At 55.1% G+C, this 25,415-nt stretch overlaps 1 protein-coding gene and 1 pseudogene across 1 annotated transcript; one reads left to right on the forward strand and one right to left on the reverse strand.

Moving 5' to 3' along the window:
- Positions 1-2,658: 2,658 nt before the first annotated feature.
- Positions 2,659-13,255, forward strand: FGFR4 (fibroblast growth factor receptor 4). Its single transcript, XM_067033408.1, has 18 exons — positions 2,659-2,747; positions 5,117-5,260; positions 5,937-6,200; positions 6,285-6,365; positions 6,721-6,887; positions 7,441-7,564; positions 8,091-8,281; positions 8,412-8,550; positions 8,906-9,099; positions 9,208-9,353; positions 9,438-9,559; positions 10,765-10,875; positions 10,964-11,154; positions 11,547-11,669; positions 11,756-11,826; positions 12,061-12,198; positions 12,475-12,580; positions 12,666-13,255. The coding sequence occupies exons 2-18, from the start codon at positions 5,170-5,172 to the stop codon at positions 12,810-12,812; spliced, it is 2,406 nt and encodes an 801-aa protein (XP_066889509.1). The 5' UTR covers positions 2,659-2,747; positions 5,117-5,169; the 3' UTR covers positions 12,813-13,255.
- Positions 13,256-20,440: 7,185 nt separating this feature from the next.
- On the reverse strand, positions 20,441-21,303 carry LOC131755262 (glyceraldehyde-3-phosphate dehydrogenase pseudogene; annotated as a pseudogene).
- Positions 21,304-25,415: the final 4,112 nt, after the last annotated feature.

Below are 25,415 nucleotides of genomic sequence, written 5' to 3' on the forward strand. Positions count from 1 at the left end.
ATAAACGCTTGGTAAATGAGTGAGTGAATGAATGAATGAATGAATGACCTTGTGAGAGAGTGTCAGACTCTGCAGAGGGTCAGAGTGAGAGGTTGTGTGTTTGGGAGGGGAGCTGCACAAATGTGCGCAGATGCGGGGGGTAGGGGCAGAATTGTCAGTCTAAAGGACTTGGGTATCTCAGGGGACAGAGATTGCACAACTTGGACTATGAAAGCCTTATTTTGCTTTTGGCTCAGGTAAACCTGGGAAGTGCCTGGAAGCTGAATGAAAGCTATGTGGGGTCCAGCTCCTGCTGGCAGCTCACCCCACCCCCCAACAACCACATTCACTGAGGAGCCAGCGGAGGACCAGCGGTGGGGAGCTAAGTCTCTCCAGGAGTCTGGGAGGTCTGGTGAGGCCCTCTCTGGGCAGGAGGCTCCCATTTGCTGGGCATCCCCAGTCCCAGGAGCCTCATCTTTCCAGAGTGCTCCAGCAAGGAAGGACCCTGGATGAGGGAAATCAGGACAGTTTTTAAAAGATAACAAACTATTTTCTTGGAACTCTGCTCAGTATTCTGTAATAATCTAAATGGGGAAAAATTTTGAAAAAGAATCAATACATGTATATGTATAACTGAGTCAATTTGCTATACACTTGAAACTAACACAACTTTGTTAATCAACTATGTTCCAATATAAAATAAAAATAAATAAAATAAAAAGATAACCAACTATTTTCTGATTTATCTTTGGGAGGAGACCATTCTTTTGTTTGAGAAGGAAAAGGAAAAAAATAACTTTAATGGGCCTTTTAGTTATGCAAAGGAAAAGCCTCTATCTCATTGGGAGTAAGGGCAGAGAGGGCTAGACTTCTCTGCATAACAAAGGGAAAGGAAGCTGCTTCCCCTAGGGCAGTGTCTCTACCAGCCAGAGCACAGAGCAGGAGGTGTGCAAGAGACCCCAGTTGAAGGGTTTCCTTTCTCCTCCAGAAGCCTTCAGAGGAACACGGGGCTTGGACTTAATGTGAGGGTTGAGTAGAGGTCAAGGGTCGGCTAACCTAGGACATGCTCAGCAGAGATGTGCGTGCAGGTGAAGCAGACCTGAGCTTAGAGGAGGTGGTAGATCTATTCCGGGTGCACCTATTGTGTACCAGGCACTTGAGATATAATGGTGTGGCCTGCAGGCAGTTCCTGCCTTCTATTTACAGAATTAACTGTTTAGTTACAATTTTGGAACATGTGATGAGGAATTAACAAGTCCTAAATAATCACAGCTAACATTACAAAGCAAGCGCTATATGTCAGGTAGTGTTCTAAAGGCTTACACATAAGAACATCTCTACTTTTTTATTTCCTTTTTATTGAGGTATAGTTGCTATACAATCGAATATATATATATATGCCACATCATTTTTATCCATTCATCTGTTGATGGACGATGCTTAGGTTGCTTCCATATCTTGGCAATTGTAAATAATGCTGCTATGAACATTGGGGTGCATGTACCTTTTCAAATTAGTATTTTCATTTTTTTCCATATACACCCAGGAGTAGAATTGCTGGGTCATATGGTAGTTCTATTTTTAGTTTTTTGAGAAATCTCCATACTGTTTTCCACAGTGGCTGCACCAATTTACATTCTCACCAACAGTGTGTGAGAAGAACATGTCTACTTTTTGCAACCACTTCTTGAGGATGATACTATCATTATACCTGTTTTACTGATGAGAAAATGAAGACACGGGGATGGAGTAACTTGACAAGGCCACGTGTGATGGTGCTGAGATTTGAGTCCTGCAATTTGGGCTCTGAGTCACTTCACTCTCTGCTTCTTTCCCCGTGCTCACAGGAGAGAAGATGTGGAAGAGGAACTGGCAAGTTAAAAGGGCTTCTCTGGGGACATGAGCTGAGACCTAAGAATGAGTGGAACTAACCAGACCTAGAGTGGAAAGCTCATCCTAGGAAGCAGAACCACATGTGCAAGGCCCAGAGGTAGGGTGGGAGCAAGGAAGAAGTGAATGAAGGCTTCATCTGGAGACGTGGGCGAGGCCAGGTCATGTTAAGAATCTCTATAGGAGACTATTGGGAAGTTTTAAAGAGATGGTTGTGGTTGGTACAGTCAGATTTGTATTTTAAATATCACTCTGAAAAAATATATATATCACTCTGAAGGTTGTGCGGAGAACGGATAGGGGTGGGGGCAGAGGGGGTGGTCTGTATGACGATTGCGCAGAAGACAGAGAAGCCAGGTTAAGCCAAGGTCTGCGGAGGTGGCAGCTCTGGACTGCTGGGTCTTGTTCCCTGGGAGGTAAAGAGCAGGGGATGGAGAGATGGACTAGAATTTGGAAGCCAGACCTGGGTGGGGCAAAAGAGGCGGAGTCTGAAGGGGTGTGCCAGCCGGGATTGGCCTGGCCCCCTAGGGTGCTCGGCGCGTTTGGGTTCGAGGAGTGGTCTGCAGGTGGGCTGGACGCTGTGCCACCCGCTGTCAGAAGCTGGTCTAGGCCAGGCGGGACCAGAGGTGGGCGGGGCGCTGGGCCTTCGCAGGCCAAGCAGCTGTCCGGATAGAGCTGGTCCAGGAGGGGCGGGGCCCGAAGTAGGTGAAACCCGAGGTGGGCGGGGCGTTGGGCCGCCCGCGGCCACGCCGCTGTCGCGGGTGCATTCCTGGCTCTCTGGCCGGGGGGCTGAGCAGCTCCCGAGCGGAGTCTTCGGTCTCCCTGGGCGCGGGGGTAAAGGCTGGCGGGAGCTGGGACTGGGGCCACGGAGGACCCAGGTGAGTCGGAACCGTATGCCGGTAGCGGGGCCATCTGGAGGTTCGAGGTGAGCCCGGGACCCTGTGCAGGCCCAGGCTGCGCTCCCAGCCGCCAGGGGGCGAGCGGCGGCGGGGCTCCGGGAGCTGACCCCTCCCAGCACTGGGAACCAGGGCGTCCGCTCGGCGAGGGGGTGAAGGGGACAGTAAATCAGTAACCCGCAGCGCACACAGGGCCTTTTGTCCCGCTCCGTCCAAAGAGCACCCTGGCCGCGGAGCTGGTTACTCATTGCCCACCGGGGCGGGGGCGGGGGCGGGCCAGCTGTCCCTGCAGCTCCCTTCAGGACCCGCTGACAGGCACTTCCCCTCAAGGTGGCCGGGTAGGGGTGGAGGAGGAAGAGCGCTCTGGTCCCTCTGCTGCTGGACCGTCTGCGCGCCCCGAATAGAGATGAGGAAGTTGAGGCTCCGAGAGGTGCAGTCATTTGCCCAGGCTCCCCAAGCGCTTGAGTGTGAGAGGCTGGAGAACACAGGACTACTTGATGCCAGAGTCAGGCCCTTCGACTCCACGTGCAGGGCAGTCGGTCGGTCAGCTGCGGCAGGTGACCCGACTAAGGTTCTGAGGTCAGGGTAGCCTGGGGGTGGGAATAAAATCCCTGGGCCTCCCACTCCACTCCCAGCCCAGAGAGCTGCCCTCCCTGCAGAGCAGAGCAGAGTGAGGGGATTTTACAGAGATGGGGCAGTGGAAACGGGGGTGGGCACAGAGACAGTGGCATCTGAACCAGCTGGAGAAGTGGGGGCAGAGAGGTATGGGCAAGAGAGAAGACATGCCCGGTTTGGAAAGCCAATGGCTTCCCAGTGCTGAAGAAGCTGACTGTGCAGCCAATGAGATTGACAAGGGCGGGGAGGGAGGCCTTGGATGCTGGATAAACAGTGTGGACTGGATCCTGCTGCACACAGGCAGCCATTAAGGGCTTGTAAGCTGGTGGGGTTTGGGGGTGGGGGGTGGAACATGGCAGACTTGTAATTTTTAAAACACTGCTGGAGAACCCAGGGAGACGTTTGCAAAGTCCCAAGCTAGAGATGACCATCACGTGCTCTGGTTCAGGCAGGGGAGCTGAGATGGACTAGAGAGGGATTGGACAGGTTGTGCTCCAGCCACGGGGGCAACCCAGGGAAGAAGCAGTTCAAAGGGGGAGATAATGGCTTTGGCCAGGACAAGCTAAGTGTCTCCTGCCTCAGAACCAGAGCTGGACAGGGGGGCAGTGGCTGAGGAGAGAGTGTGCAGTGGAAATCCCGGGCAAGGTGGATCCAGAGACACCAGTGCCACCTGACTGTTACCCAACCCCAGGTGACAGCCAGTAAGCCCCTGGGACTACAATAGTCACCCTCTTCCCCTGCCAGCTGAGGCTCAGTTTTGAGTGTTCCTTTCAGAGGATGGAGACATCGTTGGTGGCATTTGGAGGAAGGTAACTAGATGGGGTGGGAGTGTACATCACACCTGACAGGAACAGCCCCCGCAGCGGAGGTGACTGGCCGAGAGCAGAACAAGGGTGACAGTCATGGGGATGGGAAAGGGGAAGAAAACATTCCAACATTCTGTGTGCCCAGCCCTACATACATTCTCTTTTCTCCTCAAAGCAATCCTGTGAGGACAGCAGCCCAGAGAAGGACAGGGACTTGGAAGTTGGTAAGAGTCAGGATTTGAAGTTGGCTCTGTCAGAGACTGGAGTCTATGTTCTTTACAAGAACTTGTGTGCCTCTGACGGAGCTGTGCGGACCCAAAAAAACAGAGGTAACCCCAGAATGCAATTCTGGTTCAGAATGAGGAAGAACTTTTGCTTGCCATAGAATGTACTGCCTTGTTAGTAGTGAGCACCCTGCCACTGCAGGTATCCAAAGCTGGTCACGGAAATGTCAGCAATGCTGTGAGGAGTGGGTGTCAGATCAGATAACATCCAGATGCTGAAGTTTGGCCTCGTATTATATTTCAGATTTTTTTTTCTGGGGGAGGGGGTTCTTCAGTAATAAATTCATTTATTCAGCAAAAAATAAATTATGTGTGCTGAGAGAGAGCAGAATGCGTGTCTCCATTCTGTGCTTCCTTCCAAGGAAAGAATACCAAGCCTGCCCTTTTTGTGAACTTGTGCCGGGGTCTCAGCAGGACCCAAGGAGAGCAGGAAGCCCAGCCCCGGCCTCCGCACCACACAACCTACTGTGGGGAGGCCTTGGGCTCTGACAACAGCAGAGCTGGTTCTAGTCTCTGCCCTGACGCTGCCTAGCAGGGGCTTGGACAAGTCGGCATTTCTTGTCTAAGTTTCCTCAACTGCAAGATAGCGGCGTAGAGCCAACAAAGGTGCACGTCTAGCAGGAGTTCTTTGCCCTGTCTGTTTCAGGAAGGCAGTCAGTGGGAGGCCCAGCCTGGGTCCCTGTGAGCAGCAGGAAGGAGATGCGGCTGCTGTTGGCCCTGTTGGGGGTCCTGCTGGGGGCACCTGGGGCTCCAGCTTTGTCCCTTGAGGCCTCTGAGGAAGCGGAGCTGGGTATGGCCTCTAAGATGGGATAGGGTGGCAGGGGTGGGAGGAGTGGGCATCAGGAGGGGGCTGCTGGCTGAGCAAGGCTGCAGAGGATCCTGGCCCAGGCTCTGAGGAGGTGGCAGCAGGACAGGACCAACCACTGAGACTCAGTGTCTGGCTCCCAGCAAGCATCCACCTATCTCTGTGTCCACAATAGAGACTGGCCTTGCAGGGTGCAGGGCCCTGAGGTGGGCCGCAGAGCTGGTGGTGAGCCCCTTGGCTGTGTGTGTGTGGGGGGGGGGGGGGTGTGTGGGTGTGTGTGGGGGGGTGTGGGTGTGGATGTGTTCTGTGCATTGGGTGTGTGGCTTGAGAGGCCAAGCCAGCATGTGTGGTGTAGTGCCCCAGAGGTGTAGGCGTGTGCCCTATATGTGGCACCTGTAGCATGTGCCTTGTGTGTGTATGTGTGTTTCTTGGGACAGTGTCATGTCCTGTCCAGCATGTGTGCTACGCACCGTGTGTGTGATATGCACCAGAGGTGTGGCATTTGCCCTGCACATACCGTCTGTAGCATGTGGTTGTGTGTATGTGGAGGAGCAGCGGTGTTCAGCATGTGTTGAGGGGTGCTCCTGCCATGAGTGTGAGAGTATGTTCTCTGTATGCAGGGGGCTGACTCAGCTCACTGACCTGTGCCCTCAACCCACAGAGCCCTGCCTGGCCCCCAGCCCGGAGCAGCAAGAGCAGGAGCTGACTGTGGCCCTTGGGCAGCCTGTGCGGTTATGCTGTGGGTGGGCTGAGCGCAGTGGCCACTGGTACAAGGAGGGCAGTCGCCTGGCACCTGCTGGCCGGGTACGAGGCTGGAGAGGCCGCTTGGAGATCGCCAGCTTCCTACCCGAAGACGCTGGCCGATACCTCTGCCTAACACGAGGCTCCATGCTCGTCCTGTACAATGTCACCTTGGTTGTGGATGGTAAGGGGGTCTGGCAGTGGCTAAGGGGTCCCTGGGGAGAGAACTCTGTCCTGGGCCTCAAATGCCTCCCTCTGTCCCTGACAGACTCCATGACCTCCAGCAATGGTGATGAGGACCCCAAGACCCACAGAGGCCCCTCGAATGAGCACATTTACCCCCAGCAAGGTCAGTGTGACTCCTCAAGAACTCATTCCCCTGTCTTCCAGCTGACCACTGAGAAGAGATCTGTGTGTAAACAGGTGGTCCTTGGGCTTCCCTGGTGGCGCAGTGGTTGAGAGTCTGCCTGCCGATGCAGGGGACACGGGTTCGTGCCCCAGTCCGGGAAGATCCCACGTGCCGCGGAGCGGCTGGGCCCGTGAGCCATGGCCGCTGAGCCTGCGCGTCTGGAGCCTGTGCTCCACGACGGGAGAGGCCACAACAGTGAGAGGCCCACGTACCGCAAAAAAAAACCAAAAAACAAACAAACAAAAATAGGTGGTCCTCCTAAGGGCACTGAGTTCTCCCTTCCCCTCCCCGCCAGCACCCTACTGGACACACCCCCAGCGCATGGAGAAGAAACTGCATGCAGTGCCTGCCGGAAACACCATCAAGTTCCGCTGTCCAGCTGCAGGCAACCCCATGCCCACCATCCGCTGGCTCAAGGATGGACAGGACTTCCATGGGGAGCATCGCATTGGAGGCATTCGGGTGAGTCTCTGGGTTCCCCCACCGGTCCCCTCAAGTTAAACCCACAGTTCTTTCTCTACTGAGGAAGGCAGCTGCAGGGCCCCAGAAGGAGCACTAGACCGTGGACTTGGACAGCTCTGGTTCAAGTTCCCACTCTGCCACTCTCTGGCAAATGACTTAACCTCTCGACCTTAGCAACTCCATGTGTAAAGTGGGAAGGATCTCTGACCAGCAAGTATTAATATGTTTTAGCAGCTCATTCTCATGATGACACCCTGTGGGGTCAGTTCCAGGCTGTAGTCTCAGAGGAAGCTGAGACTCAGAGAGGGCAAAAACTGGTTCAAGGTGGCACAGCTCAGAAGAAGTAGAGCTAAAACTCAAGGACTTGAACTCACGGCTCAGATACTTCTTGGGGCCTTCTCCTTTGTTCCAAGGTCCCTAGCCTTGGCGTGGCCTCCCCAGGGCCTAGAGAGCTTGAGAAGACCCCCGCGGGCAGAATATAGCCTCCTCATGCTCTGGTCCCCTGGATGGGCATGGTTCGGTGGCCCCTCATGGACACTTCTCCTGCTCCCAGCTGCGCCACCAGCACTGGAGCCTGGTGATGGAAAGCGTGGTGCCCTCGGACCGTGGCACATACACCTGCCTTGTGGAGAACTCTTTGGGCAGCATCCGCTACAGCTATCTGCTGGACGTGCTGGGTGAGCGGGCGGGTGGGCGGGCAAGGCGGTGTCAAGGTGGGAGCCCTGACCCTGCCCTCAGGTGGGACCAAGTCTGGCAGGCAAGATGGACTTTTAGATGACTCGCTCAAGCTACTCAGATTGTCCAGGTGGGTCCAAGAGAAGCACAGGGGATAATGTGGGCTTGGAGGGGCAGGGCTCAGCTGAGGAGAAACATGGGAAAGACATCCAGGCAGAGGGCACAGGCTGAGTAAAGGCCCTAGGCATAAAGAACACAATGCATTTGTGGGGACGTATATTCCTGGGGTGTGGCATTTAAGCAGAGAGCCAGGCCTGGAGGGTTCTGAGTGCCAGGCTGAGAAGTTGTCCTTGACCCCAAAGGCAATGGGGAGCCATGGAAGGTTTAAACAGTGTAAGAAGGGGATGAACAAGGTCTGAACTGAGTATCGGAAGGTCCCTCCCTTGAGCTGGGGGGGAGGCTGGAGGCAGGTGACCAGGGTCCTTCTGTGGGTGCCTGGTCAGGGCTGACGGCCCGGCCCCGCCCCAGAGCGGTCCCCGCACCGGCCCATCCTGCAGGCGGGGCTCCCAGCCAACACCACAGCTGTGGTGGGCAGCGACGTGGAGCTGCTCTGCAAGGTGTACAGCGACGCCCAGCCCCACATCCAGTGGCTGAAGCACATTGTCATCAACGGCAGCAGCTTCGGTGCCGATGGCTTCCCCTATGTGCAAGTCTTAAAGGTCCAGTCCCTGCCGGCACCTGAGTCTACCATTCTCCCACGGGTGGTAGGGAGTGGTCCCCAGCTCCCTTCCTGGCCGCAGTGTGGCCCCAGGCCCTGCTGTGACCCCTGAATGTGTCCCCCTTCCCCAGACAGCAGACATCAATAGCTCGGAGGTGGAGGTCCTATACCTTCGGAATGTGTCTGCTGAGGATGCAGGCGAGTACACCTGCCTGGCGGGCAACTCCATTGGCCTTTCCTACCAGTCAGCCTGGCTCACGGTACTGACAGGTGAGCTCCTGAGGGGGCCAGGAGAGGCTGCGGGATTCTGCTGCGGTTCCACAGTGGGTTGTGACCTGTTGGGTAGATAGTCTTCCTTGGCCTGTGGGGTCTGGATTTGGGATGTGGTGTGTGGATTTGTGTGTTTGATTCTGCTCGTAGCAGTCCCTCTATGCGTGTCCGCATGTGACTGTCCGTGTGACTCTCTGGGGTGTCGGTATGCGGGATGGGGTGTAAATGCAGTTTTCTTGGCGTGTGTCCCTATGTATGTTGGGAGCTATGAGGGCCTCAGTTAGAGGGAGTGGGGCCAGCCATCTGATCACTGACTGGTCAGTTTCTGTCTGTATGTATGTCTCTCTGTGGGCAGAGGAGGATCTCATGTGGACGGCAACAGCGCCTGAGGCCAGGTACACGGACATCATCCTGTACACATCAGGCTCTCTGGCTTTGATGGTGCTCCTGCTTCTGGCCGGGCTGTATCGCAGGCAGGTGCTCCTCGGCCGGCACCCCCGGCAGCCTGCCACTGTGCAGAAATTGTCCCGCTTCCCTCTGGCCCGACAGGTACCAACCATGCTGTCCCCCACCTCTGTGTCCCCGTAGCGAGGCTCTGGGCCTGCTTTCCTGCCTCAGTTTGGCTTCAGCAGACAGACCAAGTCTCTCACTTTGCAGTTCTCCCTGGAGTCAGGCTCCTCAGCCAAGTCAAGCTCGTCCCTGGTGCGGGGTGTCCGTCTCTCCTCCAGCGGCCCCCCCTTGCTTGCAGGCCTCGTGAATCTAGACCTACCTCTCGACCCACTGTGGGAGTTCCCCCGGGACAGGTATGCGGTGTCGAGTGAGGGTGGGGATCAGACTCTGGGCAGGAATGATGCCCTGATGGCTGAGGCCTCATCTCTCATCTCCAGGCTGGTCCTGGGAAAGCCCCTGGGCGAGGGCTGCTTCGGGCAGGTGGTGTGTGCAGAGGCCTTTGGTATGGACCCCATCCGGCCTGACCAAGCCAGCACTGTGGCCGTCAAGATGCTGAAGGGTGAGTGTGGCAGCCTGGGGGAGATCCAGTGGCCTCGGGAGTAACAGACGGGGCTCTCAGTGTTAGCAGGTGAGCACTGAGGGCCGAGAGAGGCTACCCGATCCCACCTGTGGGCCTGGGGCCCAACTCTGCTACTGACCCTGGCAAGTCATTTCTGAGCTTCAGTTTCCTCACGTGTCACGTGGGGTAAGTAATAGTCCCTGCCTCCCAGCCCAAGGTTTGTGGAAAGTGCCTGGTGCCTAAAGTCTTAACCATTGGGATGATGATGACTCCAAGGGTTTAGCGTGATGGGTTTGATACCCCGTGTCAGTCTTGGCCTCCAATAACCTTGTCAGCCTTGAAGGCCTCCACCTCATTCCCCCACAATTCCCCTGCAAATCGCACCCTCAGCCTCCCCCGGGCCCTGTCCCCCTGTGTTCACCACTGTCTCGGAGAACAGCCCAGGCAGCAACCCCAAGGGGCTCAGAGCACACCTGGGACCCACCATCGGGGCCTCTTGCTGCTGTTCCCCAGCCCCCTCTTCAAGAGCGGCCCAAACCGCTGTTCTGCTCCCCCCTGCCCCTCCTCTCTGCACAGCTGGGGCCACCTGGCACTTTCTGGGAGGCAGGGATTGAGAAATGTGCATTGTGAGGTCTGGTGGGGAGGGTATGTCATTGGCCCAGGGCCACAGGTCAGCCCCAGGGGCTCAGCCCCTGGTCCTTAGCCTTCTCAAAAGAAGCTGGAGCAGTGTCTTCCTGGCCTCCCCCTCTGCGCCCCACTGGCAGCTCCCTGAATTCCCAGGCCAGATGGACGCCAGGCCTTGGTCAGACAGACCTCAGGTCTCCAACCCACTTCCCGCTCCCAGGAGATCTCACCCCATTCAGGGAGTAACACCAAGCTCTCCAGACGGAGCTTCCTTTCCTGTTCAGAGCTCTTGCCTCTCCTCTCTCTCCTGTTTTCCTGGTCCCACTCACTGACAGGCCTACCACTTTTAGATCCTTGATCTTGTTGCATCCTTGCAACTGCTATGAGAGGAGGGCACGATCCATTATCTCGTTTCATACAAGATGATCCTGAGGTTCAGAGAGGTTAAGAGATTGTTTCAAGGGCACACAGGCTAGCAGGAATTCAGGCCCAGACCTTCCTGACTCTGAGTCCAGGGCTCTGTGTCCTGTCCCCAACCCAAAGTCTCGCTTATGTAGTCACCCTGGCTGTCATCCTTACAGACAATGCCTCCGACAAGGATTTGGCAGACCTGGTCTCTGAGATGGAGGTGATGAAGCTGATTGGCCGACACAAGAACATTATCAACCTGCTGGGTGTCTGCACCCAGGAAGGTGGGGTGGGGCAGGGCTAGGGACGGGGATGGTTGGGATGCGGAGCCACAACCTCAGTAGCTTCCCTGTCCCCCCCTCGCCTCTGTAGGGCCCCTGTACGTGATTGTGGAGTGTGCCGCCAAGGGAAACTTGCGGGAGTTCCTGCGGGCCCGCCGTCCCCCAGGCCCTGACCTCAGCCCTGACGGGCCTCGGAGCAGCGAGGGGCCACTCTCCTTCCCTGCCCTGGTCTCCTGCGCCTACCAGGTGGCCCGGGGCATGCAGTACTTGGAGTCACGGAAGGTACAGGCAGCGGGCAGCACTCTGGACCACTCCAACTGCCCCATCCCCACACTTTCATGCCCTGCATTAAATGCCCCAACTTCTCCCTCCCCTTTTTCATTAGCCTGTGTCCCTCAGTCCTTCTGTAACCCCTCAGTCCTTCTGTACACGGTTGACACTGCATATCCCCATTCCTTCCTCACATACTCCCTACCACACACGTAGGAAGAGGCAGTGCAGGAGAAAGGGTGTGGGCCCTGAAGTTAGTTGGCTTAGGTTTCCTCTCTGTGACTCTTGACTTCCTCATCTGTAAAATGGGCGAATGATCCCTACCCCCAGGGTTACTGTGAGGTCCTGTGTGCCCAGCTTCCAGCTGTGTCCTCATAAACCTAAGACCCCTGTCCTGCCCCCAGTGCATCCACCGGGATCTGGCTGCCCGCAACGTGCTGGTGACCGAGGACAATGTGATGAAGATTGCTGACTTTGGGTTGGCCCGCGGCATCCACCACATTGACTACTACAAGAAAACTAGCAACGTAAGGGAGGCAGGGCAGAACTCAGTAGGGGCGGGGCACCAGGACCTGTGGGACTTAGCAGCAATGTGCCTTCTTCTCCCCTCCAGGGCCGCCTGCCTGTCAAGTGGATGGCACCTGAGGCCTTGTTTGACAGAGTCTACACACACCAGAGTGACGTGTGGGTCCTAGAAGCTGGGGCCTGGGCTGTCTGCAGGCGATCAGTGTCCTACTCCACAGAAAGGGCAAAGCTCTTGCCCAGGGTCGCACAGCCCTGGGACCTGAATGGGACTAGACTCTAAAAGAAACCCTAATCCTGACCCCCATGGTGGATCATAGCTGTGGGGGTCCCCCATCCTAGTCCCAGGGGTAGGGAGTGAAGCTGTGCCCTGCTGAGCCTGGGTTCTGCTTCCAGGTGGTCATTTGGGATCCTGCTGTGGGAGATCTTTACCCTCGGGGGCTCCCCATACCCTGGCATCCCAGTGGAGGAGCTGTTCTCGCTGCTACGAGAGGGGCATCGGATGGACCGGCCCCCACACTGCCCCCCAGAGCTGTGAGGCCTCACCCCACTCTCCCCCGCTTTCCATTCCTTACCCTCTGCCCTGACCTTGACCTCAGGGCCTGGCCATAGAGAGTGGTTAGCACTAACACTGTCACCACCTCCTCCTCAGCCCAGCAGGGAGGTCCTGGCCTGGTACCCTTCCACTGAATGGCCTTACTTACCCCACATCAAACTCTACCCCTTCCTCACACCCCCCACCCAGGGCCGTGAGGTCCCCGCTCACCCAGGCCTGCAGTTCCTTCTGACCCTCCCCCACACCTCTCCCAGGTACGGGCTGATGCGTGAGTGCTGGCACGCAGCACCCTCTCAGAGGCCCACTTTCAAGCAGCTGGTGGAGGCACTGGACAAGGTCCTGCTGGCCGTCTCTGAGGAGGTACTGTGCCCCTACTGTCCCATGACCCCCCTGTGCCCACTGCCCTCTGGGCCTTGTCCCACCTGACCAGAACTGTTCCCTGTAGTACCTCGACCTCCGCCTAACCTTTGGACCCTACTCCCCTGCTGGCGGGGACGCCAGCAGCACCTGCTCCTCCAGCGACTCTGTCTTCAGCCATGACCCCCTGCCCCTGGGGCCCAGCCCCTTCTCCTTCCCTGGGGTGCAGACATGAGCAGCGGCACAAAGTTGTATGGGCAGGCCGGCCAGCAGCCTTAGGCCTCCTGGCTGAGCCGCAAGCTGGTGGTGCTTGACCTTGGCACCCCCAGGCCCTGACCTAAAGGTACTGTCCCAGATCTTTGGTTCTGCTTTGGGGAGGTCTGTCTTTGGTCCTGGGGTCCCTAGTTGAGACTCCTGCTCTGGCCTCTGGGTCTCAAGTCAGAGTTCAACCCCAGTCTCAAGGCCTTGCCCTTGCCTTGGAGTCACGGCCACAGTGTTCTAATGGCTTGGTAAGGTTCTGCTTGGCCTCCTGGGCCTTGGCACTCGGTCCTTGTTCCAGGACTTTGGTTGGACCTGGCTGTAGGGCTGTCCTAAATCTCCCCACTTTCCTACACCAAGAAAGGTCTTGGGCCTCTGAACCCCATTTCCCTAGGCCTCCCCTGCCTCCCCGCTGCTGCTTATCCCAGCATCTCGGTGGAAGGAGCACTGGCCCCTTTGCTAGTTGAGAGGCGGGAAGCCTGCCAAAACACAGAAGCAAATGGCCTTTTATAAATTATTTTTTTTTTGCAATAAACCACTGTGTGCCTGCCTGGTGTCTTCCCTGCAGCGGGTGGAGGGGGAACAGGGTGGAGAGATCCCCGAGCTGGGAGTTTTGCCTGAGTGACACAGACTGAGAGCTCCATGCCTGGCCCTGGGTTTACATCCACCTCCAGCTGCCTCAGGGTGGATCCAGGAGCCTGTGTGAACCTCTGTCTTAGTCTGTCTGTCTTACCAGCACCATCTTGTATATGTGATAGTGTGAACAAGTGCTAACGGGCAGAGGAGTCCACACGGCACCATCCACTTGGCAGGACTCCTGTACCCTCTGCATATGCGTATGTGTGTGCGTACCCTGGACTGTCCCCAAGGGGGCTGGCAGCACCCCTCCCCCATCTGCTCAGCATTAACCAAGCTGACCGTTAACACAGCGTGAAAGCCTGAAACTCAGCTTCGAGGCTGCTGCCCGCTCCCACGCTCTGTGGCTCAGGCTGGGGGCTTGTGGGGGCTGTGCCCGCCCCGCCCCACCCTGGCCAGTCTCCCAGGCAACAGCTGGTTGCCGCCTGGCTGGGCTGCAGCTGTCTCTGCCTGCCTGGTCCTCGCCTGGGGAGGCCATCATGGCCCTGTTCTCAAACACCCTCTGGGGGGTGAGGGATCAGCTTCCCAGGGCTCTGAGCCTGAAACCTTCTCCAGCTCCATCCCAGAGGTTACTGCTGCTCTTCAGCCCCTGAATCACAAGGAGGAGGTACCAGACCCAGTGCCTGGTGCTCTCTTCTGCCCTGCTGGAACAGGGGTGCCCATCCAGGACACATCATTTGTGGAAGCTGCCTGGATTGCCCCCATGGCCTCCCAGGGGGTGGTGGCTGAAAGTATATACAGGGTCAGAAGGGACTGGATATAAGGATTTGGGACTAGGGCCACCCTGGAAGACTGAGCAGCAGCTCATGGCCATGCTTCTCTTCCTACTCCAGGTCTCCTGACACACCCATTTGTGCCCTCTTTGCTTCACCATGTCCCAAATTGAACTACTCATTTTCCCCAAAAAACTGTACCTCCTCCAGGACACCCCATTTCAGAGAAAGCACCAGGCCTAAACCCAGGGAGTCATCCCTGACCACTACCTTTCCTTTAGGAGCCCTGTTCCCTAATGGATGGAGAGAACACTGGACTTGGAGCCAGGAAGTTCAAAGCCTGCCACTTCCAGTGTCCCAAGGCCAGTGCTCTCACTTCTTTGATTGTCACTTTCTTTGCCTATATGAATGGGGTGCTCCTGCCTTGCCTACCTCCCAGGGCTTAGGGTTTAGGATGAAATAGGTGAGCATGTGCTCACCTAATAGATGAGCATGTGCTCATCCATGAGCACATGCTTGGAGAAGGATGCCCTGAAAAGTTCACATGGGTCATGCCAAGTGTTTCACTAAGAACAGGTGCTTGGGGCTTCCCTGGTGGCGCAGTGGTTAAGAATCCACCTGCCAATGCAGGGAACATGGGTTCGAGCCCTGGTCCAGGAAGATCCCACATGCCGCGGAGCAGCTAAGCCCGTGCGCCACAACTACTGAAGCCGTGTGCCTAGAGCCCATGCTCTGCAACAAGAGAAGCCACCGCAATGAGAAGCCCGCGCACTGCAACGGAGACCCAACACAGCCAAAAATAAATAAATAAAGTAATTAATTTTTAAAAAATAAACAGGTGCTTGGCCTTTGCAGTGGCCCTGAGTGTCCCCCTCCTCGCCCAAGGTCTCCTCCGTCCCCTTCCCTCCCATTCCCTTGCAGGTGGCTCTACAGGCAGCTTCCAAAAGCAGCTCTTGGCTTATGCTCCCCCTGCACTCAAGAAACCCTTCTGGCTCCCTGGAGTCCCCCAAACTTTCTGACTGAGCCCCAGTTCCCACTGGGGTCACTGGTCAGTGGCTGTGTCCTTCACCAGCCTAGCCCATCACAGGAGCAGCAGATCCCTCAGAGCCTGCCTGGGGAAGAAAAGGGTTGGAGGCTAGAGCAGTGTGTAAGGACAAGAGGGTGACAAATGAGAACCCGAACTTTCCACTTTCCCACTGTGAGCCCACTGCTGTGCCAGGCTCAGCCACCCACCACTCTCCCTCACCACAGCCTCGCCAGATAAAGATTAGTATCCCCAATTTAATGGTAGAGAAACAGGATGTGATGGGTACAGGGTCACAAGGATTAGGGTCTAAGGAAGGAGATGAGTTGATCTCCCCACCCCAGGTTCCCGACAGGTCCTGTATACATGGGAGACTCATCAGAGTGACAGGGGCAGCTGCCGCCTGGTAGATCCTGGGGTCCAAGAGGGGCTCAGCTGCCCACCCTGTGCCCCCTCCCTGCTAGCATCCCTGGCAGGCACGTGCTTACTGGGGCCTTTCCACATTCCTCACAGTCCATGTCAGAATGAGACAGATGCTACTAATTCCCCCGTGCAAGCTTTGCTGCTCCATCTCCCCTCCCCCAAGCCTGCTCTGGGCATCATGGCAGCATGTGGAGCCTGACCCCCTTGGTCTGCCTGGGTGCTGAGCAGCTTCCTAGCTAGTGACGCCCGCCTCAGGAGCCTTTCCGAAAAGCACTGGGTCACCTCCGGACTCTACCACTTGCTGGCTGCTTGTGTCACTCAAGGCTCTGGTGGGAGCAACAGATAGACAGCCACTCAGATATCAGAAGCCAGAGCCAAGGGGCAAGAGGCTGCTGGGAGGGAATCAGTGCCTGGGAGGGAGGGGCAAGCTGGCCACAGAGAGAGAGTGTGTGTGTGTGTGTTGCTGTGACTGAAGTTTACCCTCTGAGCCTGAAACACAGGAATGACAACATGCCTTGGGGAGTGGTTGTAAATGTTCAGTCAAAAATAGCTGTTGCATGGGGATTAGGAGGGAATGGCCCCCAGGCCTGGGTTGCCATGATCTCATGCCCTCTTCATGGCAGCCCTTCCCAGGAAGGCATTCTTGTCCCCATTGCCCAGATGAGGACACTGAGGCTCAGGAGGAAGTGACTGGCCCAAGGTTACATGGGGGCATATGGGAGTTGGTGCTTGGGACCAGGTGCCTGTCCCACTGCAAGGATCATTCCCAGAGCCCTGGTGGTCCAGCCATTCCGAGTACCAGGAGAGGCTCTGGATTTCCATGAAGAAGAGGATACCTGTTAATGGAATATCCATGCACACTGGTGGACAGTCATTCATGACACCCAAGCACAGAGGTGCTGGGCCCAGCACTTTGAACTCCAGCCCTATGGCCTCCATCCCTGCCACCTCAGGGCCCTCACATGGGCTGCTCCTTCTGAGGAACACTCCTCTTCTCCCCCTCACCTGGCCAAGCCCCAACTGCCCTTTAGATCTCACTTCAACCTCATTTCTTGGGTCAGCCTCCCAAGGGCCCCTTCCAAGTTGGGCCCCCCCTTCATGCTAAACCCTCCTATTCAGAGGCTTTTATTGCTATAGAGGATGCCCACAAGAGTCTCCTTCCCCCAAAGTGTGATCCCCAGGAAGCAAGCACTGTTTTGGTAGCTTTTTTTGTTTGTGTTTTTTATTTATTTATTTATTTATTTTTTTATTTTTATTTTTATTTTTTTTTTTTTCTTTTTGTGGTATGCGGGCCTCACTGTTGCGGCCTCTCCCGTTGCGGAGCACAGGCTCCGGACGCACAGGCCCAGCAGCCATGGCTCACGGGCCCAGCCGCTCCGCGGCACGCGGGATCCTCCCAGACCGGGGCACGAACCCGTGCCCCCCGCATCCGCAGGCGGACTCCCAATCACTGCGCCACCAGGGAAGCCCTGTTTGTGTTTTTTAAAATAAATTTATTTACTTTATTTATTTATTTTTGCCCGTGTTGGGTCTTCGTTGCTGTGCACGGGCTTTCTCTAGTTGTGGCGAGTGGGGGCTACTCTTCGTTGCAGTGTACAGCATTCCCATTGCAGTGGCTTCTCTTGTTGGGAGCACGGGCTCTAGGTGCGCGGGCTTCAGTAGTTGTGGCTCGTGGGCTCTAGAGCACAGTCTCAGTAGCTGTGGTGCACAGACTTAGTTGCTCTGCAGCATGTGGGATCTTCCCGGACCAGGCCTCGAACCTGTGTCCCCTGCATTGACAGGCGATTCTTAACCACTGAACCACCAGGGAAGCCCACTTTAGTAGTTTTTCAATCAGTATTTCTAAAATTGTAGCATGTATCGGATTACCTGGAGGGGTTGGATTGCTGGGTCCCACCCCAGAATTTTGTATTTGGTAGGTTTGAGGTAAAGCCTGGGAATAAAGCCTAGAAATCTGCATTTCTACCAAGTTCCCAGGGGATGCAGATGCTGCTGGGCTGGGGCCACACTTTGAGAACCACATTTTAAAGAGGCATTCCGTGTTCATGGTTTAAATAATTGAAACAAAAACTTCAGTGGCACAGAAGGTTTTTAATGAAAAACTACCCCCTTGTACCTACTCTTTCTTCCCCGCCCCGGGATAACTGCCCCCATTTTCCAAGTCATCTTGCGTTGCCCCCCTTCCGCTGCCCATGTTTATGTAGCCCTTGATCCAGGTTAGTGGTTACTGTCCTTGCCCTCCCAACTCCCATTCAGGGCAGCACCAGGCAGAAGGGAGGCAAAGTAAAGAGTTGAACAAAGGGAGGGATGGAGGAGACCCACTCTCAGGTACAGACACACTCAGGTGTGCGCCGCCACTGCCCACCCCTTCCCACACTCCGAGACCCTAACTGGGAGCCCCTCTCCCACCCTGCCACCTGCTGTTGGATTTAGCCTAATCCCAGAGTATGTGTGTGAGGCAGCTGCAGCTCTCTCTGCGGGGGAGAGGGCCCCCCTCCAGAGGAAATCTCCTTTTATTCTCTTGCTACCGAAATCTGACCTTCATCGGCACCTGGGCCCCAAGGCTGGGGCCTGTCCCCAAGAAGTGGCTGAGGAGATGGCGTGAAATTGCCAACAGCTGAACTCACCCTGCCTCTCCCTGCTTCCTCTCCTACCCAGTTGTAGCTCACATGCCACAGCACCGGGCCCCCTAGTGCCAACCTCATGTTCGTGTGCTGGTACTTGGGGCCCAGCCTGACCTGGCCCTCCTGATTGCACCCGCTGACCCTGTGGCATATGGCTGTGGGCTTCTCGCAGCTCTCGAACCTCCAGACCATCCTTGTTCCCTGCAGGGCTTGGCTCAGCTATCACCTCCTCCAGGAAGCCCACGCTAATCTCACAGCACTGCCTAAGCATTCTGCCTCTATGCACAACTGGAATGACCCATTTATGGCTCTCTCTGTCTCACTCAGGGCAGGGGCCTCATGGGCTCCCCCTCTAAGTCAGGTCCAGTGCAAGGCAGGCCCACAAAGGTTTGTCAAACGATTGAATGACCTGGTAAGGGTGATGATAAGGCTCCTGGTCAGGGAGGCCCTTTCCTTTAACAGCTGAGACCCCTAGGAAATCAGGTCCCAGGAGAGGAGTGTTGGCTCAAAAGGCTGAGATGGCCAGACCCATATTGGACAGCACAGCTCTACAACCTTATAAAAGGGGTAGCCCTTGGATCCTGGGGGACTGAGATTATTATAATTGCTGAGGGACCCACTGCGTGTGATGAGGAAGGCTTCACCTCACATAGCTGAGCTCCTGCCTCTATGGTGTGGCCCCTTCCAAGCCAGCCCCTGAAGGCAGACAGGCTAGAAATAAATGATGGATAGCATGGAATTCTCTAGAGCAGCACTGTCCAGGAGAACCATCTGCAGTGATGGAAATATTCTCTATCTGTGCTGTCCAATACGGTAGCCACTGGCCATGCGTGGCTATTGAGCGCTTGAAATGTGGCTTGTGTGACTGAGGGATTGATTATTTTATTGTAATTAATTTAAATATAAGTTTATTATTCTGTATTGACAGGACAGCTCTAGAGCCTTCACAAAGGGGCTCTAAGTGTTCTGATGGGGAATTTGCTCTGCGTTACACTTTTGAGGGGAAAATTCAAAATGAAGCAGCACACGCGTGTCCCTGTGAAACATGTACCTGCAGTTGTAGGGATGCAATCGCTTGGGAAGGGTGGGCAGGTGGTCACCATGGCTGCTTCTGGGGAGGGAAACTAGGTGGCTGGGGTCAGGGAGGGAGGAGATCTTTGTTTCTTTTGATTTTTGTACCTGATACGTGTATTATTTATCTATAAAAATTGAAATTTGAAATTTTTTTGAAAAAAAAGGAAAGAGGGAATTCCCTGGCAGTCCTGTGGTTAGGATTCTGTGCTTTCACTGCTGTGGGCCCAGTTTCGATCCCTGGTTGGGGAACTAAGATCCTGCAAGTTGTATGGCGCAGCCAAAAAAATAAATTAATTAAAAGCAAAGAGGAGAAAAAATACCAGAGAAGAAAAGTATCCCCTGAGTACACACCAGTTTCCAAGGCTGCCTGGCCCAAACCTCAGGCTGCCCCAGAGCCAGTTTCAGAGTTTCCAGGGCCCAGCACCCTCCTACACAGCCACACTGTCCTACTGCCACTTCACACACCAGCCCAGGCTGAACCCAGGCCCACGAGACGAAGCCTGAACTGACCCCTGCCCACTGCCTAAACTCCTCGCATACCCCTCCCCCATCGATTCTCCAGCTCCAGTGACCTTCCTTCTGTTTTTCCACCACCCCAAGTTCATGAGACCCTCAGGGCCTTTTACTTGCGGGTCTCTGCTTGGAATGCTAGTCCACTGGTATTTCTGGCTGGTTGTCAGAACAAAGGTCATCAGGACTTCCCTGGTGGTCCAGTGGTAAAGGATCCGCCTTCCAATGCAGGGGACGTGGGTTCGATCCCTGATCAGGGAACTAAGATCTCACATGCTGCAGGGCAACTAAGCCTGCTCACCACAACTAATGAGCTCTTGAGCCTCAACTGGAGACACTGTGTGCCACAGCTACAGAGCCCACATGCCTTGGAGCCTGCGTGTCACAGCTAGAGAAGAGAAAACCTGCATGCCACAACTAGAGAAAAGCCTGCATGCCTCAACGAAGAGCTTGCACACCGCAACGAAGTATTCCGCATGCCTCATCGAAGATCCTGCGTGTCGCAACTAAGACCTGACACAGCCAAAAATAAATAAATAATAAAGAAACTTTTTTTTTTAAGTCAAACACAAAAAAGTGATATAGGGCTTCCCTATATCACTTTTTTTTTTTTTTTTTTTTCTGGGTACAGTGTACTTTATTGATGGTACATGAGAAAGGTAGGGCTCCCTAAGCCCCTCCCTCCTCTTCCCCTTCCTCGGGGGCGTCTGGGATGGAAACCGTGTGGAGGTTGGGAGATTCTCAAGCGTGTTGGAGGACGGAGTTGGGGCAAGGACTCCCCAGCAGCAGAGGACCTCTCTCTTCCTCTCGTGCTCCTGCTGGGGCTGGCGGTCCAGGGACTCTTACTCCTTGGAGGCCATGTGGACCATGAGGTCCACCACCCTGTTGCTGTAGCCGAATTCATTGTCGTACCAGGAAATGAGCTTGACAAAGTGGTCGTTGAGGGCGATGCCAGCCCCAGCATCGAAGGTAGAAGAGTGGGTGTCACTGTTGAAGTCACAGGAGACAACCTGGTCCTCAGTATAGCCCAGGATGCCCTTGAGGGGGCCGTCCGCCGCCTGCTTCACCACCTTCTTGATGTCCTCGTATTTGGCAGGTTTCTCCAGGCGGCAGGTCAGATCCACAACGGACACGTTGGGGGTGGGCACGCGGAAAGCCATGCCAGTGAGCTTCCCGTTCAGCTCAGGGATGACCTTGCCCACAGCCTTGGCAGCGCCAGTAGAAGCGGGGATGATGTTCTGGGCGGCCCCTCGGCCATCACGCCACAGCTTCCCAGAGGGGCCATCCACGGTCTTCTGGGTGGCAGTGATGGCATGGACCGTCGTCATGAGTCCCTCCACGATGCCGAAGTGGTCATGGATGACCTTGGCCAGGGGGGCCAAGCAGTTGGTGGTGCAGGAGGCGTTGCTCACGATCTTGAGGTGGTTGTCATACTTCTCGTGGTTCACGCCCATGACAAACATGGTTGTCATGGTTGAGAATCCACCTGCCAATGCAGGGGACACGGGTTCGAGCCCTGGTCCGGGAAGATCCCACATGCTACAGAGCAACTAAGCCCGTGCACCACAACTACGGAGCCTGCACTCTAGAGCCTGAGAACCACAACTACTGAGCCCGCGTGCCGCAACTACTGAAGCTTGCGTGCCTAGAGTTCGTGCTTCGCAACAAAAGAAGCCACCGCAATGAGAAGCCCATGCACTGCAATGAAGAGTAGCCCCGCTTGCTGCAACCAGAGAAAGCCCACCCGCAGCAACAAAGACCCAACGCAGCCAAAAATAAATAAAATAAAAATAAATATTTTTAAAAGTGATATAAATTATTTTTTTTTAAAAAGAATGAAAGTCATCTCCTAAGAGTGGACTCTCTTGACCGCTCTGGCCAAAGTACCCCCCCTTCTGTTATTCCATATTTTAGCCCCTTGTTCGTTTTCTTCTGTAATTATCTTATTTGCTCACTCTTTACTGGCTGCCACCTCAATAGAAGGCGAGCTCTGAGAAGCCGAGGGACTGTCCCATTCACAGTTGTACCTGAATGTCGACAACGGGGACTGGCGCATGGTAAGTGCTCCCTAAATGTTCACGGAATGAATACGTGTTGAATGAATTTCTCAGCTTCAAAATTTAAATTCCAGGCTGGTGAGCCGATCTCAAAGAGGCTTCCTAGCCCCTTTCGGAGCTAAGACAGTGCCCCCCAAAATACACACATAGTCTTGGACCACAGTGATGAGCCCTACAGTGTCCACTGAGGGATGGTCGACCTTCCTCTCACCCTCTGATGTGGGGCTGGGAACCCCAAGAGGGCTCAGGACTATCACTGCCCTTACAGCACCTAGGCTCAGGGTGTCTGCCTGTAAGCCAGCATTCTCCCACACTGTGTCAGGACAGCATGGAGCATCTAAGGAGGGCCTGCAAATCCACAAGGAAAAGACACCTCAAAATACTACAGGGACTTCCCAGGTGGTCCAGCGGTTAAGACTCTGTGCTTCCACTGACCGGGTTCGATCCCTGGTCAGAGAACTAAGATCCCGGTGGCTGCGTGGTATGGCCAAAAATTTAAAAAAAAAAAAAAAATGCTATAGTGAGGGTATGATGAGGTGATTGAATGACAAGGAAATCAGAGGTTAGCAAGCTTATGAAGAGACCCTTAAACTCAAGAATTATGCAAGAGATGCTCTCATTTTGCACTTATCAGATTGGCAAAAGTTAGCAAGCTAGAGAATGCCAGGTGTTGACAGGGATATGGGGGGCCCACCTGGACTGTGGGTGCAGCTATCCCAGAGCCTAGCAATTTTTCCCTGAATATATACCACCCCCTTCCCCAAATCCTCACACAGGACCACATGGGGAAGTTTGGAGGAGGGGTTGTAGGCAATCTGGAGTCCATCACTGGGAGATGCATGGACTACACGTACAGAGGACCCAGTGGATGCACAGCCATGCGAAGGGACCTCAGAAGCCTAGTGTTGAGTGGAAAGGGTAAGAAATGTAGTGAGCTCAAAAGCATAAAGCCATTTGCACAAAAGAAATGATGACACAGAGAACACACATGTTACAAGAACACACACAAAACCATTAGCACGGCTGCCTGGGGCGCAGGGAGATAAGAGTGCGGAATGAGGCCCAAAGGGAATTGAAAAGCAAACAAAGGAATGAAGCCCGGAAATGAAGCCCAGGAACAATGTATACCCAGGGCAGGGGTCAGTGATGCTTTCCAGAGGAGGTGATGTGGGTGACCAAGTTGAAGAAGAAACCACAGAAGAGGGCTGGAAGGCACAGTAAATCAACAAATGTTTATTGAGCACCTACTATATACCAGGTGCCATTCTAGTCGGTGGTTATACCTTGTGATGAAGACAAGCCCCTGCCCTGAGGAGCTGGAAATCTAGAGGTGGGGACAGACATTAAGTAAACACTCAGGAAAGCGCTGACTATAATTAACACAGACTCTGAAGATCGATTGGCTGCAGCTGTGAATGACTACCATGCGGACAGATCGTGATCGGATCCAGGGAAGGGCTCCATGAGGAAGTGATATGTGAGTTGAGGGAGGGGAGCACTTGGCCTAGTGATGACTGGGCGGAAAAGCATTCCAGGCAGAGGGAACTGTCTGCACAGAGGTCTGGAGGCAGGCAGGAGTGGGGAGAAGCTGAGCCACTCCAGCCAGTGGACAAAGCACACACAGAGTGAGGGAGGACATGCTGCTGGATGAGGCCACACCACAGAGTGCCTTGCCGGCTTCGGATTTCACTCCCAGAGGAGTGAAGAGACCAGAGAGTAAGGGGCTTCTTGCACAGATGTGGGGAGATGGGTGAGGGGACTTTTTTAGTGTCTGGTTAGAGCTGGAAACTGGGACAGCACCCCCAAAGGACACACGTGGTCTCCCAAGGTGACGGAAGTAATGAGTCCCAGAGCATCCACAGAGGGAATGTCCATTTCCCCTCCCATCCCCTGGCCTGGGACCAGCACCATCCTGCACAGCCACATTGCAGGCCCCCATGGTGGCCAGGTGATGGAAAGAAGTGGAAATTGAAGGATGTCTTTAGAATAAGAGGGCTTGCTAACAGTGGTGGGGAGGAGAGGAAGGTGGTCAAGAACTTGGAGGTTCTTGGGCAGTGGCCAGGAGCTGGGTGAACAGGTTGGGTCCCTGTGAGTGTTTCAGGGGCCCAAAGATGGGCTGCATGGAGGAGGGTGAGGCACACAATGGTGAAAATCTAAGTCAGGCTGATGTAACCTGCTTGACCCTGAAAAAAATCAAACGGGAGCCAGTACCACCCCAACTCCCCCATCCTGTGACTGGCATCCTAACCACCCCTTGGGCCCTTGGCCTCCTCCTCTGCTTTCCTCACTCACCTCTTCCTTCCTCTTTGGTCTCTGCACCCTGGGAGGGGTCTCCAGAGCAGGGAACAGGGTGGAGGGGACACGCTGGGGTGATGGTGCCACCTCCTGGAGGCCACAAGAAGTGTAGCATCCCTCTTCAGCCTCGTGTTGGGTGTGGCTGGGGCCTTGGGCTGTACCCATAGAGGTTTCAGGTGGGGATCCTATGAAGAGATGTCTTGGGGCTTCCCTGGTGGCTCCGTGGTTGAGAATCCGCCTGCCGATGCAGGGGACACGGGTTCGTGCCCCGGTCCGGGAAGATCCCACATGCTGCAGAGCGGCTGGGCCCGTGAGCCATGGCCGCTGAGCCTGCGTGGAGCCTGTGCCCCCCAACGGGAGAGGCCACAACAGTGAGAGGCCCAAGAGAGGTGTCTTTCCTTGCTGGTGATGATGTCATTCCTGGAAGACTGTCCAGTTCTGGGTGCTCCATTTTTCAGAGCGGTGCTGATATGCCCTCTCTACCCTACCCAGGGGAACCGCTGTAACTGCCCCTGCTCAAAACCCTCCCACTGCCCGTAAGGATTTGACCCTGGCCTTAGGCATGCCTTGTTCCTATTACCTTCAATCCCTACCTGTCCCCTCCCCCAACACATGCAGCTCCATCCCTTTACACAGGTTGTTCTCTCTTCCCTACAAGTTTTCCAAACTCTACTCCTCTTTCCAAACTCTACTCCTCTCCATTCCTCTCCCCACCCCCTAGACCTTCCAGCACCTCTACATTAACTACGCAAAGAGAGGAGGGAAGAGTGTTTCAGTCTATGGGAACAGCATTTGCAAAGGTCTAAGGTGGCTTCAAGGAGATGGGAAGGGCCAGAGACCAGAGAAGGTGACAGAGCTGGTAGGGCTATAGCAACTGACCACACATGGCTCACGGGCAGTGGTGAGGGGCTGAGTCCCCAGCGAGCAGTGAGAGGACAAGATATTCAGCAGCAAAGGACCTGATCAGATGTGTGTCTGGAAAAGCCAACACGAGGTTGCCCAGTGGGAAAGGCACTGGAAAGGCTAAAGTGGGTGTTAGGAGAACAGGTAGGGGCTACATAGGTGATAGCTGATGGGAGCTTGGACCCCTGAGCCCCTACTTTTTGCTGGCCAGGTCCTGAGCTGGGGCTCCCAGTCATTGATTCCAGCCTCCCTAATGGGACCCCGACTTACCCCAGTTGTGTTCCATACCAGCTCTGACTGCCAGCTGTGATACCCTCCCCA

Source organism: Kogia breviceps, chromosome 4 (assembly GCF_026419965.1).
Source record: "Kogia breviceps isolate mKogBre1 chromosome 4, mKogBre1 haplotype 1, whole genome shotgun sequence".
Taxonomy (NCBI): Eukaryota; Metazoa; Chordata; class Mammalia; order Artiodactyla; family Physeteridae; genus Kogia; species Kogia breviceps.